This window comes from Stomoxys calcitrans, chromosome 2 (assembly GCF_963082655.1).
Source record: "Stomoxys calcitrans chromosome 2, idStoCalc2.1, whole genome shotgun sequence".
Lineage (NCBI taxonomy): Eukaryota > Metazoa > Arthropoda > Insecta > Diptera > Muscidae > Stomoxys > Stomoxys calcitrans.
Window position 1 is genome coordinate 192,735,162 of NC_081553.1, and position 17,885 is coordinate 192,753,046.

Sequence of the window (17,885 nt, forward strand, 5' to 3'; positions counted from 1 at the left end):
GCAACCCAATAGAACACCTTCTGTGTGTGTGTCCCGCACTAGCAGTTAGAAAGAGTTCCACTTTAGGTTCTCATTTCTTAAAGAACCTGTCTGATTTAGCGGATGTGAACATTCGCAAGTTGCTGGGCTTTTTAAAGCGATCTGGATGGTTCAACGGTAGGAACTAGAAGGCATCTTCCTTCTTCTGTTCCTGTGGTATCACAATGGACGAAAACGTCTAAGTGAGTTTGATGCCAGACTGCCACATTAACCTAACCACAACTAAACAGAAGGACAAGGGGGAAGGCCTTGACATCGATCAGCCGCTCCAGCACGGACGCCGGCGAAAATACCCGTTGCCAAAAGGGAGACCAACACTCCAGCAAGACCGGCTGGACCTGCAAAGAAGAGGAAGTGTATTAATATTATTTTATTTGAAATTTTTATAATGAATTGAACTAAAAATTATTAGAATTATTAAATTACTAATGTCACGATCATTTCTCTTTTGTTGGTTTTTTTCTCTTTTTACTTGTCATTGGAATTTAGCTATGAATTTTGCATTATCCTAATAAATACTCACCATCTTTATAACGTTGAAATGAAATTCATCTTCGGCTAGTTCTCATTTCACAATGGAGGAGTAGTTGTTAAGGTAGGAAAGGGGTAGTGCACCATGATGTAGAGGGGATAGGTGGGACGAGGGTTTTCAAAACGGTTGGACATCGAATGCCATGGTTGGGGTGGGCCGTCCAGGGCACTGAAGAGTATCTGTGCCCACTGAAGAGCGGATCAAGGCGGTAAGTGCCAGCGGGAACAGTTTCAATGTGACTGTCTTAATGAATGTGTGTGACCCTGTTTTTCGGTTCCATCCAGAGCTGGTTTAAATTTGGTTTTTTTTTGTCAACTGTCTCTGGACATGGTGTGTTGGCAAGAACCGCGCCCCAGACTGAGCCACAGCCGATGCTTTAAACGCCAACAGCCAGCGCCCGCCAGCACATTGTGTCCACCTTCTCCGACGAGACAGTCCGGACCCTCCGTGGTCCACGACAAAAAATAAAAACAACTATTTCATTATACATTTCCTCCATTTTTTCCATTTTATTGTAATTAATTTAATTTAAATCTAGACAAACATTATTTTTAATATTAAATTAATGACTGCTGATTTTATCCACATAAAAATGTATGTATGTAACTAATAAAGGGGCATGGATGTATGTATATGTTCAATTCACCAAATTAAATAGGGATGTCAAGGAGGGATTCCATACAGAAAAAAAAAAAATTAATAATAATTTTTATATAAAGAAGGCATCTTTTTTGGTCAAACAGACAAATCAAAAGCAAGGATTTGGATTTAGAGAAGGGAAAGGCAAAGATCTACAATTCTAGATAGGCTTGTTCAGTTATTGAAATGCATGTCATTGTAAAGTATATATGTATGTATAAGAGAAACTATTATTAATTAAAAAAACGAACATCGTTTAATTGCAATAACAAAACACTAAAAACAAAAACTATAAAGAATTCTAAATGTGTTTATTCAATGATGAGCATACACACCCATATAAATTTAACAGAAGTTTAGTTTATCAGGGGGACAGCGAGAGTGTGTGAGAGATAGAGAAAGGAATAAGATGGATGAAAAGTGTTTTTTTTTCTTGTTTTAATAATTTTCCTATGTAACCTTGATATACATATACAGATATATATAAAAATTTAATTTAATTTAATGCTGCTATAAAAGTCAGTTTTAGTTTGTTGAATTTGTGTGGCTTTTGCTGATTCTGATTCTGTGTCTATGCATTTAAGTTAAAATAAAACTATTTCCAAGCTTGTTTCAATGATTTGCGCGATGCTAAATGTTTGGCCACCAATGAACCAGTTGTCAATACCACCAGCACAATGGATATGAGAATGTAATCGAAGTCTTCCTTCAGTAGATCGTATGTTTTTGAGGGTGATATACGTGTAACAAACATATCTAAAAACGAAAATGAGAAACATTAAGAAATAGTGTTCACAAAAAACCGCTGACAAACTACCCACCTAGTCCAGCTGCCACCACCAGACAGGTACTCTCCAAACCACTTGGTGCTGTATAAATGTAGTTTAGTCTCGATATGGTTTGATTGTAGTTGATCATATTCTCTGTGGGTAATGGTAGTTCGGGTATATAGGGCATGGCTCCTTCTTCGCGACCATTTGATGATGATGATATGGGTCGACGTGGATCCAATAAAGCCCAGGGCAATTCAACAATGGAGCCACTTGCTGTACCAACTTTTTTTTTGTTATAAAAATGAAACATTTATTTGTGTTGCCAAAAGATTAAAAGCTGAATTTATACTTACTTAGTACATCCTTGCTGGTAATGCCTCTTTCGGTGATAGTCTCTCGCATCGATGTCACCAATGTTGGTATAATGTAGGTTTGACGTTCTACCAAGGGCATTGGTGGTGCTCTTAGAGAACTCCATACAGTGCTGTTGGCTTGTGTCTTGCCTTCATACAGTTCAATTGTTGCTACAAAGTGAAGTATGGTAAAGTTAAGATTTTTTTCTCGATATTTGCAATCTGAAAATTTTCAATAAAATAAACTAACAAATAAAATCTATCCCATCCACTGTAGGAGTTGAGACGGCTGAATCTGCCGGAAAGTAATTGAGCCAGAACTACTCTGGTTTGCAATGGAAATGATGTCTGGCGACCTGCTGCACTTCATTCACCATGCAAAACGTGGAGCCTGCAATCTACTCTGTCAAAGCCATGCCACGCTGGGGAGAATGCCATGAATGTGATGCGCATGAAAGTCCCCTAGATCCAGACGATTATGGCCACTTATGTCGGGATTGTAAACTTGGCCATTAATTGGGCGGTATGTATGTCTATCTCGGCAGCACCGTACCTGACTGCTATCCTCATGCACTCCATGTAGGGGTCACTAGGGCCAGGCCCAGGCGAGATGGGTCTATATTGCAAGGAATGGTGTATCACGAAGGCCAATTCCCCACCTCCATTCCTTGAGCGATCCTTACGTAACACATTGTATCCGTGACAACTGTGCAAGCTGCAGGTGTTGGTCAGCATTGTCTCTTGATGGCTGCGGACAATATGACTCATTCCGACTCATGAAATCCACAATCTCATCGATCTTGCCACGGAGACCATTGCAGTTTAGTTGCAAAAATGATACACTTTCCGGCACTGGCCTTGCAATATTGGGGCTGGGATGCTGCTGTTGCTTATAATTCCACACGCGAGAGGACGGAGGCAACGACGACGACGGTTGTTGTTGTAGTTGTAGTAGCAGTGTGTGGGACACTGAGGCGGCAGCCCTTGCCGATGAAGGAATTCATCGGGTCAATCCGGTACATACAACCGGCTGACATGGGACGGTTGTGAGCCACTGCTGGCTATGTTGGCACAGCACCTTGGTCATATCCAGTATGACTATACTCCCGTAGTGAAGTGAGACTAGAGCAAGATCGGAAATGTGCCCACTCCATGCACCGGTTACTCCTCACCGACACCGACCGATGATGGAGGCGGTTCTGGCAAACCGAACAGAACCAGGGTCCGGGGTTCTTTTCGGAAATGTATCCACTCCATGCATCGGTTACACCTCACCGACACCGACCAATGATGGAGGCGGTTCTGGCAAACCGAACTGAACAAGGGGCCGGGGTTTTTTTTCAATCCCGGCATGAACCAGAAGCGTGCGGAGAAGGTACTCCGGGATGTGCCTCATGACGGAAAAAGACGAACACGTACACTGAGGCGGCAGCCCTTGCCGATGAAGAGTTCCATCGGGTCAATCCTGTGCGTACAACCGGCTGCCATGAAATTGGTATCGTAATCAGTCGGTGCATGAAATGGGATCATGAGTTGATAGAGTTTCGTAATGCTCTGGATTGACATCGATAGTGTGGTATATTCATACTGACTACAGCCCACGCCGCTTTATGTGCGGCAGCAAAACCTAACCTCAAACATTAGCGTGGTAGTGCCGGCAAATTGCATAGTTATCACCATTACAATTTGTTTCGTAACGATTGGACAAGAAGCGATATCTGATTATGATACCCACAAGGAATGTATGGGCTAGCTGTCAAATCTGGGAGTGACGATATAGAGCTATACAACACGTATTTACCGCTGGTTACTAACTGTGTCAGGTTATAAGCCAGACAACAGATTACCCCACATGAAAATGTGGTTACAACAACCGCCGTTTTCTAGCTGCGTCAGGTTATAAGCCAGACAACAGTTTCCTGTTATACCGCTTTAATCGCTGGGTACTGCGAGACTTTAATGCGGGTCACCAGTTATGACATCTTAAGTAACCAGGAGAGAGACATGGCTTTGACAGAGCAGATTGGGTGCACTGTGAATGAGAATGTCTCCACTAGAATTGTGGGTGATTTCAACACCTCCCCACGTTTATTAATCAAAATAAAGCCGATTGGAAAGGCTTCAGAGCGAATATATCGCTTTACCGCTTTAGTTATTTACTACATACCACGATCCCATGGCAGCCGGTTGTACGTACCGGATTGACCCGATGAAGTCCTTCATCGGCAAGGTCTGCTGCCTCAGTGTACAACACGCTGCTACAACAACAACAACTACATACCATGGCAGTTGGTTTTGTATACCAATCTCATGGCAGCCTGTGTACCGGATTGACCAGACGGAACCTTTCATCGGCCAGGAGCCGACCTCTCAATATACATGTTCCTTATTTTTTCGTCATGGGAGAGACACATTCTGCAATGCCTTCTGCAAACGGCCTGTACCGGTACTGAAGAGAACTTCGTACCCTGATTCTTATCGGTTTGCCAGAACCTCCTGCATCACCGGTCGGTGTCGTTAAGGTGTAGCATGCGCATGGAGTGGGTGCAATTCCGATTTTGCACTGGCTTTACATTACTACGAAAGTATAGTCGACATCATTAACCCACCAGCCGCGGGCTATAAGGTCGAATAACCCAAGTGCAGCTCAATTATTTGCGCTGGCAATGTCACTCACAGAAGAGCGTGTAGGGATTCGTTGCTCCGATCCTGCTGACCCAGAAACAGGGAATTGAATCTGAAAATCAGCAGACTGGTAAACGAGCCTAAGCGGGATTAATGAATGGAGCACCTGAAGCAGTGCAACTTAAACGTCTGCATTGGCAAGCTGGGGTCTACTTTTAGGTCAGTTTCCCCTTCAAGAGGGATGACAGGATCTCAGTCACTTTTGGCGACATAACAGTGAATGATTCGAAGTTGTTGTTATAGCCACATTATCATGTGGAGGTAGCGATCCTCGTCATGCTAATATAGATGTGCAAGGTGGTTCCGGGCCATAGGAACGATCGCTGCGGAAACTTGATGGTCATTAGTTATTTAAAGGCGCCAATAACTCGCCTTGTTATATCGACCATCATAGTCACCCAGTATTTAAGCAGGAGGCAGTGCCTCTCACTGAGACTCTCCATTCATTACCGCTGATGTTGTTGTTGTTACCGTCAAGCTCCATAGGTAATCAGGCTCGTTTCGATTCATAGGACCGATCGCCGCGGCAACCAATAACTCGCCTTGTCACATCGAGTATCATATGCACTCAGTATTTAAGCAAGAGTCGGTGACGTTGGGCCACTTACTTACTAAAGGCGCCAATAATTCGAGCATCATGGGCACTCAGTATTTGTGCAAGAGCCGGTGCCGCCTGGACTCTCGCTGAGACTCTCCGCTCGATGCCGCTGATTGTCCGCAACTGCCGTTGCAGCTACTCCGTATGGAGCATTCCACTATCCCCAATCTGTGGGCGCGCCCGGTAGCTCGCAGCTAAGCTTCTCGTGACAGCAATGTTCCAGTTTTTGTGGTGCTCACATCTATCCCGTGCCGGGAGCTTACAAATGTGGCCAGCATTAGTAAGGGGAAAACCACCGATGAAAGTTTTTGTTGTTGTTCACGCCGAGATTTGAACCCAGGCGTTCGGCGTCATAGGCGGACATGCTAACCTCTGCACCACGATGGCACTTTACTAGTGCCACCGTGTTTAGTTTTCAAAATCCATTTACTTACTTATTTCAGTGCGTCGAACTTTGTCATTGTAATGAGCATAGGCCAACCAATTTTCCGAATGCACCACATGCAATGGTGGACGTACTTTGCGATGCATCATGGAGAACACCACCGAGCCGGAAACAACATCAATTAGATAAACATTAAGCAAATCTAAAAAAGCAGTAAATTGACATAAAAAATTACAAATGTAAACATTCTTTGTATGTTCCTATGTGGTTGGTGTATGTACATACATTTGTGTATGCTGTCCGAAGCTTGTGTGAATACAGCCACCAAATTGGGATTAATGTATTTGTACAATACCGAGCGATCTGGCATAACACGACCCTGAGAGTGCACAGTTTCAATGGGATTCTTTGAGGCTACGGAGATAATTTGATGGTCACCATTGTGGCCACTCAAATCAACACTCCACAGTGGCAGAGTGGTTAATTGCTAGAAAAAAAAAGAAATTAGGCATTAAAGCGAATATATTGGCATGTGAAAAGCTTACACTTACACTATTCTCATATTTTACATAGAAACCATTTAAGCTACCGGTGGCTTTGTTTGCTGTATACATGTAGAGACCATTGGCCTAAAAAAAAGAAGACAATTATTTTATAATAAATATTTTTTTTTTCAAATAGGCTATGTATTACCTTAGATTTAGCATGTTCTGGATAAACTTGAACTTTGTTATTGCTATCCATGATCAATATGCCCTTCACAAAATCTGTATCAGTTTCAGGCAACATAGACAATTGTTTGATTTGATAATTCAATTGCAGCAGACCACCCTCTGCAGGTTGACCCGTAATGGGATTGAAACGATATAAAACACCATTTCCGGTGGTTTTATCTTTGGCAACCACCATGCATAGAGCATGTAGGGGGAAATGTTTGCTGGTTCTTTGTATAAGCAAACGCATTTGTTCCCCATTCGAAAACTCTTCCACATTATCCAAATGAAGCTGCCAATGCTGTTTGCCACTCATATTGTCTATGCCGAACACTTTACCACTCTTGGTAAGTATCACCAACATTTTGTGCAAGCCAAATGCATCACGTACTAAGCCCGCTTTTTGTGTCGCCGAAGGCTTAGAGCCCAAACCAATCACATGCAAGAGTAAACTTTTGAAGTGTAGAACTTGTGAAGAGATCCGATGAATAAAAGCACTGACAATATCAGCTGCTGGGAGTAGACACAAAATTTTATTAGATATACATTAAAACAAAGTTATGTATGTTTATATGTATTGGGTTGCCCAAAAAGTAATTGCGGATTTTTCATATAGTCGGCTTTGACAAATTTTTTCACAGCTTGTGACTCTGTAATTGCATTCTCTCTTCTGTCAGTTATCAGCTGTTACTTTTAGCTTGCTTTAGAAAAAAAAGTGTAAAAAAAGTATATTTGATTAAGGTTCATTCTAAGTTTTATAAAAAATGCATTTACTTTCTTTTAAAAAATCCGCAATTACTTTTTGGGCAACCCAATATATACAAAAAATATTAAACAAAAAACTTAAATTAAAAATCATATTAACAAAACGGCAAAATTAAATTATATATCAAAACATAAAATGAACTAAAAATATAAACAAAATCATCATTTGCTGCTTACAAAGCTATTTATTTTACAAAAACAGAACTGAAAATCTAAAAAACTATATCTGGTTATGGGCCGATATGTACCATTCGTGGTATGGATGTTGGTGATCATAGTAGAAGTTATCGTGTAAAATTTAAGCCAAATCGGATATGAATTGCGCTGGGACCTCTGGGTATGGGAGCTGTTTCAGCTTTTAGGCCGATTCAGTACAGATGTCGGAGATCACACGAGAAGTTATCGTACAATATTTCAGCCAAATTGGGTTATTATTGCATCATCCAGAGGCTTAAGGTGTAAATATGGGTTTTTTGGGAACTATATCAGGTTATGGACCAAATCAGACCATACTTGGTATGAACGCTAGTAGCCATAATAAAAGTGATCTGTTTCAAATCAGAGGCGAATAGCGCCCTCTAGGGGTTAAAGAAGTCATATCGAGAAATGGGTTTACATGGAAGCCATATGTAAACATGAAACAATTTGATCCATTTATAAATCCAATCAACCAAAATTAACAACAAGTATTTTTGTAAAGATCTAAGCAAGCGCCAAGCTTTAATACAATGTTCGGTATTTAAGTTGAAACTTCATATAAAAAATAAGCGATGAAAAAATCACTTCGCTATAACTTGATTTTTCGTCTAGGGAAAATCTGCATTTCGTGTCGCCCAAAAAGAACACAATCACAGGCGCTTTGCAACAATTCGTTTTCTTAGGGTTGGTACCAAGATATATTCATTTACAGGTAGTGGCAGTTGTACTATCTGTCAAAATCAATGATTAGTGCAACTCTGACTTTGAGTATGTTGCTAGTTCGCGTCATTTTTCGTTGTGTGTGTGGTGATTCTAAACAATAATACACACACACACACCAATAAAACTCGTTGACGGATAGAGCATTCCGCGAGAAAAATTTGTACTCAGCTGTTTACGGTGCACTACCTGGTAATTATGTCAGGATTGGTACTCTATTCAGCTTTTCACGTGAACAACTGTCAAGCTCCATATAAAAAATTAAAAATAAAAAATGTATTGTATAAAAAATTAAAATGTTTTTTAAGCTAATGACTTAAAAGTAGCAATTACACAGAAACAAAAATCTGAAATACTTTCAATATAAAATTTAATTGAAAATAAAATAGTTTTCAATTAAAAAATTAATTGAATCAAGGACTACAGACTGGATTTTATGCCCTGCCCTACAGTTTGAAATGGAAAACTGGAAAGATTATTCAACAAAAAAAAAACAATTCTGGAATATGTGCGGTATACATATATAAAATGAAGGTAGGGAGGTATTTCATTTTTGAAATGGAAATCTGGAAGTGTCTTCAACCAAGAAAAGTTCTGCGAAATGTGTCATATATCAAAATGAAGGTAATAACCTCCCCTTTCTATAATGCCATACACAGTTTCTTGTACGAAATCCGTTCCTGCTCTTCAGACTGGAAGTAGTTAACTGATAGCTCAATTTTTTGGCGACGTCATACATTTGCGAAAAAATAAATTAAATGGAGAAAACAATAAGTGCAGGTAAAAATCGTATTTTGGTATAGAAATAAAAACATTTGATTGCTGTCAAATTCCGCTCGCGGAACAATTAACACTTTCAACGACTATTCCGAAAGCAGAATAGAATACCAACCCTAATAAGGCCAAAACAAAATGAGCGCGTTGATCTTTGTTTTAAAGTGTCGCTTTGCAAAAATGTGACTCTGCACACAAATCCACATAAGCAACGCGGTAAAGTTAAAAAATGTTCGAAAGTTCACTCCCTGGCTAGTGCCGTTATATAATGTGAATCCCAGAGATATACGTAGACAAGAGCGAGAACGACCTTATACAGAGAGGGGTTATCAAACTCAATTGGAAGTCGCTTTTCTTCACGAGCGGACATATCCAAGCGTTTGAAAGAAGTCGAGCTTACTGGTCCATTCTCTTTTTTGGACGATCGGTAACTGCTGTCAGATTGCGCTGGATTCCAGGCGTTCAAGGGGTGACGGGAACGATGAGGAGGCGTTGGAGATGGTCAAGCATCTGCTATGCCAAAACAGCTCTTCTCTTCTTCTAGATCCAGGAACTCTGAGACTACGTTCTGGTCCTAAGTGAAGTAGGATTGGATGGTCAATAAAACAGGTAACGTGTGTCATGTGGAGTTAATGGAATCGTGAAGCACATTCAACACGCTGGCAATCAGTGACAGGAATTAAGGCTGTTGCTTCTGCCGGAATGCAATTGAGGCAGAACTATTCTGGTTTGTCGAGGATTGCTAACTTCTTCAGGTGCAATGGTTGCCGGCCGACCTCAATCCGGTCAATCCGGTACGAACAACCGGCTGTCATGGGATTGACCCAGCAGATATGAAAGAGATAAGCTTTCTCCCAGTCTAAGACCTCGTTTGGTTGTGAACAGTTCGTAGAGGATCTTTCCTATTTTAACTGGTAAATGTCATTGGCTTCTTTATTACATTAATAAAATGTAATGAAAATCAAAAAAAAAATGAATGTATGACAGCGAACATCATCCGGTAAAGTCCTATAAATTTCTCAATGATACCAAAGCTTACATACGCAGCTTAAAACACCTTTGAACACAAAGGACTTTCGAAAGCGGCTTCGTAATCGACGCTTAACATATAGCATCGATCTGTCTCTCTGGGGTATTTTCCTGAATTTTAAATTCCGGGTCTAATGCTGCATTGATAAGGCCCAATTATTTCGTTGAGTATAGATTTTTATAACTCACACAGTGCGCTCGAAAGTTTTACGTATGGGAAGGGAAGGAGACTTAATCATCAGGTATGCCTTTTTTTATTCATATCGTTCCGATATTGACATATACTGACTTGTCTTCTTTCTAGTGTTAGGCACGTAATATGCTGAAGTTCAATCAACGGGAATGCGTTCTTTTGGCCAAACCGCGCAGACGTCGACACATATTGTCTTGTCTCCTTTGTTTTGTTATGTCCCGTATAGCATGCTGAGGTTTCATTCAACGAGTATGCGTTCTTCTAGCCAGGTTAAGCAGACTAGCGTATGCATACGCCTTATCAGCATGTCGTCTTCAGACTTAAATAGTTCAGCTGGCAACCCATCGGTTCCTGCTGCCATCTTCTTCAGCCGTGTAACAGCTACCTTCATTAGGGATTGGTTTTGCGGTATTCCCGTCTCACTGAGGTTCTACACTAGATATAGCTGATTGTCCGCGATTTCGATTCCGCAATTTCTACTCCGTGTACGAAGCATTCCACCATCCGCAACCTGCGCGAACGATGAACACCACACAAATCGCAGCTCAGAGATCCAATCCGTGAGGTGCTCATAGTCACCGGGTCGGGCAAGTGAGCGTGCGTGACCGCGATTAAATTAAAATTCATCTTGCGTGAGCAAGAATAATGGATATACTCACGACACTAATCACGCCTCACGAGAAAATCACGACGCACATGACACTAACGACTCAAGATAAACTCTCGTAAAAAATTACAATAATTTTATCGTAAGTTGTGATTTTTCTCGTAATTCTCGGATTTAAGTGACAATATCAGTAAGGAAGGTCTTAACCTTGTGAGTGAGTCGGTATTTCGTTAGTTGTGATTTTTCTCTCGAAAGTCTTGAGGTCTTCCTAGCCACATTTTCATGTGGAGGTGGCGATCCTCGTCATGCTCTTGTAGGTGAGCAAGCTCCTTCAGTATTTTTGCAAGAGTCGGTGCCGCCCGACCTCTCTCTCTGAGACTCTCCGCTCAATGCCGTGGATTGTCCGTGACTGCCGTTGCATCTTCTCCGTATGGAGCATTCCACTATCAATCACTAGCAACATGTAAACTCGCCCGGTAGCATACTATAGAGGAACACTTTGGTATTCCCTTAAAAGCCTCAATTTTGTAACAAATGTCTATTAAAAACTCAAAAAAAAACATCTAAAGTAAAAAACAAAAAATAATCAAGATCTTTTCATAGTAAAGCTTTCAATTTAAAAATATTTAACAATCTACACAAACAAAATCAAAAATTGCCAAAAGAAAAGCAAAAAAGATAAAAGTTCAGGCAAAAAAAAAAAATAAAAGTTGCTTTACTAAAGTTTATCATCTTTACTTACTCTCTAAACTAGTATCGTCACCTATTATTTTCAACGGTTTAAATGATTGTTTTGAAAATTTGGAAAAAATAAATATTGAAATATAATGAAATACGAAATTTATAATTTTACTTTTGTTATAAATTCCTAAGATGAGAATTTTTTCCCACGGTTGTGTTAAAACTTAATAAGCATAGGCGTTTATCATTCAACTTACCAGCTTTGCCTTTCATTTCTTTCTCCAATTCTCCTTCACTGTCAGCCAGCGGTAAGTCAATGAATTCTGTGGCTATAATATTTGCCAAAGCCTCGGATCTGGTCCACCGGAATTTGGATTGCTGCACAGCCAAAATACTGTCATCGCTAGTATCGGTTATAAACAAACATCCCTTGCCATCATTGTTGCGGTTCATTTTGCAATCGAATGACTTAATAACAGGTGAGCCATAATGGTCGGGATATGGCATAGAGTTTGTTAATTCAGTTATTTGTTGACAACTCTCAGAGATATAACCATCAATGTTGAGATACTAAAATAGTTCAAAGCAAACAATTGTTAACAACCATTGAAAGAAAATCTTAAGTTCTTACCTTATCTTTAACATTAGCTGTAACAATAACGTTTTGGTTATTGAATCGTCCCAGAGTAAAGCTATTGCCACGCAGGGCATTGCATACAGGGATGTCATCTTTAACACCGACCAGTTTATCATCAACAACAATAACACCATTGATGCCCTGCAAGTATGTTCAATAAGTTTAGAAAATAAAACCTCTCACTTTTTTCAATGTTTCTCGCACGTACCTCCATAGCCCTGATGGGTTTCACTGGAGTTTCTCCTAAAGCCTTACTAATAACTTGTGGCTGGTTAGCGGTTAAATCTAAACTTATCAATTGACTTCCTTCGATACAAGTGAAATATGTACCAGCCAAGATACACTTTTCCTCAGAAATCCATGGTGCCGTTATTTTTGCTGTATTACCCGTAGCTTGCCCAGATGTAGCAAAATAAGGTGTTACTTCCAAATGTGATTTCCACACAGGCAGCACGTGATAAATCATGGCATTTTGATAGAACCACATTGAAGACAAAGCCTTTTCCGTTTGTAATGGCATGAGGGACCACTCCCATTCTAAGTTACCGGTATTAGCATTCCAGCCTCTTATCAATGCGGGTGCATGGCCTTGCACCGTTAATAAATCAAAGCCATGTGCAGAACCAGGACGAGCAGCTGCTGTTGCATCAGCACCGCTAGACGCTGAAGACAACTGCATTAGCTTTATGCTACCCCTTGGGCCAGTTTCGAATACTTGACGCCATAGTACCTCACCACTTTTGGGACACAGGGAGGCAATAACATTTTCCTTGGTGCTCACCAACAAACGCGGTTGAAACCCATTTAATTCTACATATGCTTGGTCCAAACGTCCAATTTGGGTAGTCCTCCTAAAAAAACAAATACAATGTTTGAAGTACTTACGTGTTTATTGATAATTTAAACCTTTGCTCTACACCACACTTACCAGTCAAATTTTTTTATTTGATCTTCATATAGACAATTCACAGAACCTATGACCACCAGCATAAAAACTGATAACAGCTTAGCCAAGCCTTTATTTTGAGAGAACATTTTACTACCACGCTTTCTATTACCCTTAAATTGCCCTTTAGTTGGTTTTCCAATTGGCCTTAATTTATTTTACTTCTTTTAATTAAAAAATTCTAATTCTGTCCATTTCCCAACGTGAAAAAACGGGGATGAGATGAAGAAATAAGTCGGCTGTCAAAAAGGGTCTGAATGGCACTACCAGATTGCAGCAAAGACTGTCATCCGGTTATTGAAGAATGCATGAGTAACGTTACGACTAAAGTAACAGATGTTTCTAATAATAGCCGTGTTTTTGATTTCTATAATGATTAGTCACAAGCATTTATTTCTGGAAATCTCTCACTTATGCGGCTTAAGCAATTAGATGCGTCCACATGCTTTCTTTGGGTTGAGTTACATACCATCCGCCTTTTAATTCGTACAAATTTCTAAAAATCAATTTATATTTATTATTTCCAAAGTTAATTTCAATGGAAATTGCCAATAATGTGGTTTAATATGATCTAATAAGAGGATTTCTCTAAACATATTTAAATCACATGTTTTGCACCCTGAAACGCGTTCAAAGTTAAGTGTTGGTTAATTTATTCCGGCTGCCATGAGATTGCTATACAAAATGTATTATTTATTTATGCTATATATGCCAGTTAATTATTATTTATAGTTAAAAATGTGCGTTAATATTGAATGAGTTGCACAGGAGTTCTTCTTCTATGTAGATCATCTGACTTCAACTGTATAGAGCCAAAATAAAACACGGCATATGTATGTACCATGACTCTTGTGAAAACCCTCCCTATAAATTACACCAAATGGGTTGTCGCGTATATTTACATGTATAAATCGAATGGGATAGAGTATAACTCGGCAACTCTAATATTATTATTGCCTATGGAGCAAACAGCAAATTAACAACGAAAGTGAAGAATTTCGTGAATTTTCCGAAAAACAATGATTGAAAAGAAAGCCGACAAAAGCAAGCAAGACCAAAAACCACGGGATGATGGAGTTGAGCTAGAAAATCAATATATTTTGCGTCTGCCCGAGGAACCAGCGCGACTTCTAAGGGAGCTTCTGCAATCACCCAATTCTAATTTAAAAGACCGTCTGAACATACAATTGGACAATGATTTGCGTTATGGTGAAGTGCGCTTTGATCATTGGTTATTCCATGCAAAGGTTGTGGATTTACCGACGATTATAGAATGCCTAAAGACCATTGATAGTAAAAGTTTCTATAAATCGGCCGACATATGTCAGATGGTAATTACAAGCTTAGTACAATCCAAAGTTTTATGTCATATAAATATTTACATACTTACAGGTAATTTGCAAAGAGGAGCCGCATGATTTGGACAAGGAAGAGTCACCGAATAAAGGCAAAAAGAAGGATCCCAATAAGGTTGACAAAAAGTTTCTGTGGGCCCATGGCATAACACCACCTTGTAAAAATGTACGCAAACGTCGTTTCCGCAAAACGTTGAAAAAGAAAAATGTCGAAGCCCCCGAAATCGAAAAGGAGGTAAAACGTCTTTTGCGCATTGATAACGATGCTGTTAAGGTGGAGTTTGAGATTATCAACGAAGATCTATCCAAGTCTTCGGATTCTCACTTGAAGGACAGCATGGAGGGTGAAGAAGAATTCATGGATGATACTATGCATGAGGGCGACAAGGGCAATAATGACTCCTCATCACAAAAGGATATTAACGTTGAATCAGATGGTGATGACGACGATGGTCCCTCTGGCTCTGCACCATCCGGCCATTTGGGTGTGGGCGAACATGATATTTTCGGTGAGGAAGTATCCTCATCCGAAGATGAAGAGGACATTCGACGTCACGGTAATAATCGTATGCAAGATTTAGATGAAACTTCCCGGCTCTCAGCAGATGATTCACGTATGTCTTACTTTTCGGTGGGTGGTGGCAACAACACAAATATGAGTGCCAAAACAAGTGTGCTTAACACCTCAAAGGATGATTTGAATGAGTACAGTAAATCAATGTTTGGCAGTCCTAAACAAGGTGATGATGATAATTCCAAATTTGGAGGTTCTAATTCAAATTTGGCTGGTGGCGCTGGTGGTTACTTTGATGATCGTAAGCGTACTCTATCTGATGATGACTCCTCGAATGATGCTGTACCACAAATGCGAGTCGATCAAATACAATCGAAAATTTCCGAATTAAGACGCCAGTTGGATGATATAAAGGCCCAACATTCACAAAAGGCTAAGGAAATTTCGTCAATTCAAAATCCTACGTTGAGACAACGCATGCAAGATACTGTGGACAACTTGGCCAGCCAAATGGTTGAAAAGGAATTGGAGATAAAGGATTATGAAAATATGCTTTAAGTTATGCGTAAAATAAATAATAAATATAATCTGTTTTTGTTTATCTACTACTAAATTTCCCATAAACATTCCACTAAGGCACAGGGAATACTTCTCTCATATCAATGAGTGCAGCCCAATTATAGTTTAAGATCAATGATAAGAGACCTCCTTTTTATAGCCGAGTCCAGACGGCGTGCGGCAGTGCGACAACTCTTTGTGTGGGAGAAGTTTCTACATGTCATAGTACCTCACAAATATCGCCAGCATTAGTAAGGAGATTTGAACCCAAGCGTTCAGCGTCATAGGCGAACATGGAAACTTCTGCACCACGGTGTAAATCATGTAAGAATGATCCAAAAAATCATCTGGGGTAACTATATTTAACAAGGATCAATGATGTTGTTGTTGTAGCCACATATCTCTATGTGGAGGTTGCGATCCTCGTCTAGCTCCTATGGATTAGCAAGCTCGTTTCGGTCCAAAAGACTGATCGCCGCGGCAATATTATGCTCAGGGTTATTTGAAGGCGTCAATATCTCGTCTTGTCATATAAAGTATCATAGGCACTCAGTATTTATGCAAAACCCGGTGCCGCCCGGCCTTTCACTGAGACTCTTCGTTCGATACCCAATGATCGCGTCCACAGGCTCGACGAATGGAAATTCTCCAACGTGGCTCGGGAGGAGTAGTCCCTCAAACGTCTTAGCTACTGGTGAGAGATTGGTATGTACGACTACCCCTTACTCGGGTCCTTTGAGGCTTCAGTAGCGGGATCACCCTGTCCATTTTCCAGACATCGGGAACTATAAGAGTGTTCACAGGCAGGTTGAGGACAATAGTAAGGTACTCAACTCTAGGTAAATCCACATTCTTCAGCATCAGTGTAGAGATTCCTTCGTGGCCAAACGTAACTTCGACCATGGTAAATTGTGATTGCGGACAATCAGCGGTATCGAGCGGAGAGTCTCAGTAAGAGGCCGAGCAGCGCCGAGACTTGACAAGGCAAGTTATTGGCGCCTTTATATAACCAATAGCTACCCTGTTCCCGCGGCCATCGGTTTTTTGAACCGGAACGAGATAGCCCACCTACAGGAGCTTGAGAATGGCCACCTCCACATGAAAATGTGGCTACGACGACGATTAAGTGGATTTTAGAAGAATCCATGGTGGAGGGTTTCCGCTTAAATTTTGCACAGATACTTTATGTTGATGTAGGTCATTAGGTTATATAACCTGATATAGCTCCCATATAAACCGATCTCCCGTTTTGGCATCTTGAGCCCATGGAAACCACAATTTTTGTCCGATTTCGCTGTAATTTTGCACATAGTGACTTTCAACAACTGTGTCAAGTACGGTCCAAATAGGTCAAGAACCTGATATTTTTTTGTAGAGTTATGTGTACTTATAAAGTTTGCAGGTCCCCTGATGGCTTTTTCTTTCCCATAGAAGTAGAGGAAGAGAGTGGAACTTCTTCATAAGCCTTGGCTTCGTTGCTTTAAATAAAAAAAAAGCATTTTCGGTTTTTCCTAGAACCGTATTTTATTATTTTCTTTTTTTAATAGAGAAAAAGTACATACATATTAGTTATATAAAGTCTAGGACAACATACATATGTATGTCAACAGTTTTAGTGGATATATTTAAGTAATTTCAGCAAAAGTTCAACATCTTAACTCATATTAGAGAAGAAAAATCTTATACAACTAAAAGTTTTATAGACTAAAAAAAATAATTATTTTAATTCTACCATCATATAGTCTTTAACAGAGTATACATTGTTGTACAAATTGGAAGCTTGACAAAGGTAAAAAAAAGAAAATGAAAATTCCATACGATATAATTTATAAATCGCTAATTACTAATAAACTGTTTATTAAATAGAGAACTTTTTATTTAATAAAAAGTGCTTTTTTTACAATAGGGGTAGAACTATATGTGGTTGATGGGTTCATATAAATGATTAGTTATAAGAAGAAAAAATACTTAAGAATAAGTATAAACTTTCTTTCTTTGCTCTTCAATATAATTATGTTGATATAATTAAGCTTCTCATTTCTATTCGATTTTATATTAAATATTCGAGTCATAAGACATTAAAGTGGGGATAAATCTAACTGAACTTTAAAAAATCTTCAATGTTTTATATGGACAATTTAGAGTGGCCATATGTGAGTGTCATTGACATAGTCAAATCGCTCTTGTATCT

The 17,885-nt window shown here is 39.7% G+C and overlaps 2 protein-coding genes across 5 annotated transcripts; one reads left to right on the forward strand and one right to left on the reverse strand.

Moving 5' to 3' along the window:
* Window positions 1–1,048: 1,048 nt before the first annotated feature.
* LOC106088157 (ER membrane protein complex subunit 1) lies at window positions 1,049–13,516 on the reverse strand. Of its 4 annotated transcripts, none has more exons than XM_013253540.2 (12): window positions 13,250–13,516; window positions 12,530–13,172; window positions 12,316–12,462; window positions 11,942–12,254; window positions 11,746–11,766; window positions 6,698–7,227; window positions 6,556–6,633; window positions 6,290–6,491; window positions 6,054–6,206; window positions 2,337–2,507; window positions 2,032–2,265; window positions 1,049–1,966 (listed from the first exon to the last, which is right to left on the reverse strand). In XM_013253540.2, the coding sequence occupies exons 1-12, from the start codon at window positions 13,354–13,356 to the stop codon at window positions 1,806–1,808; spliced, it is 2,760 nt and encodes a 919-aa protein (XP_013108994.2). In that variant the 5' UTR covers window positions 13,357–13,516; the 3' UTR covers window positions 1,049–1,805. The 4 variants fall into 4 exon arrangements, with proteins under 4 accessions (XP_013108994.2, XP_013108993.2, XP_013108996.2 ...); XM_013253539.2 differs by having other exon boundaries at window positions 6,698–7,230; XM_013253542.2 differs by lacking the exon at window positions 11,746–11,766.
* A 629-nt stretch (window positions 13,517–14,145) lies between these two features.
* On the forward strand, window positions 14,146–15,724 carry LOC106088144 (transcription initiation factor TFIID subunit 7). The gene is made up of 2 exons (XM_013253489.2): window positions 14,146–14,598; window positions 14,660–15,724. The coding sequence occupies exons 1-2, from the start codon at window positions 14,287–14,289 to the stop codon at window positions 15,692–15,694; spliced, it is 1,347 nt and encodes a 448-aa protein (XP_013108943.1). The 5' UTR covers window positions 14,146–14,286; the 3' UTR covers window positions 15,695–15,724.
* The last annotated feature ends 2,161 nt before the right edge of the window (window positions 15,725–17,885 follow it).

Coding starts and splice junctions, on each gene's coding strand:
- LOC106088144 (XM_013253489.2), top strand. CDS start 14,287: ATGATTGAAAAGAAAGCCGACAAAAGCAAGCAAGACCAAAAACCACGG. Junction 14,599..14,659: donor CGGCCGACATATGTCAGATG/GTAATTACAAGC, acceptor ACATACTTACAG/GTAATTTGCAAAGAGGAGCC.
- LOC106088157 (XM_013253539.2), bottom strand. CDS start 13,356: ATGTTCTCTCAAAATAAAGGCTTGGCTAAGCTGTTATCAGTTTTTATG. Junction 6,207..6,289: donor TTCGGACAGCATACACAAAT/GTATGTACATAC, acceptor CTGCTTTTTTAG/ATTTGCTTAATGTTTATCTA. Junction 2,508..6,053: donor AGTTCGACGCACTGAAATAA/GTAAGTAAATGG, acceptor TTCACTTTGTAG/CAACAATTGAACTGTATGAA.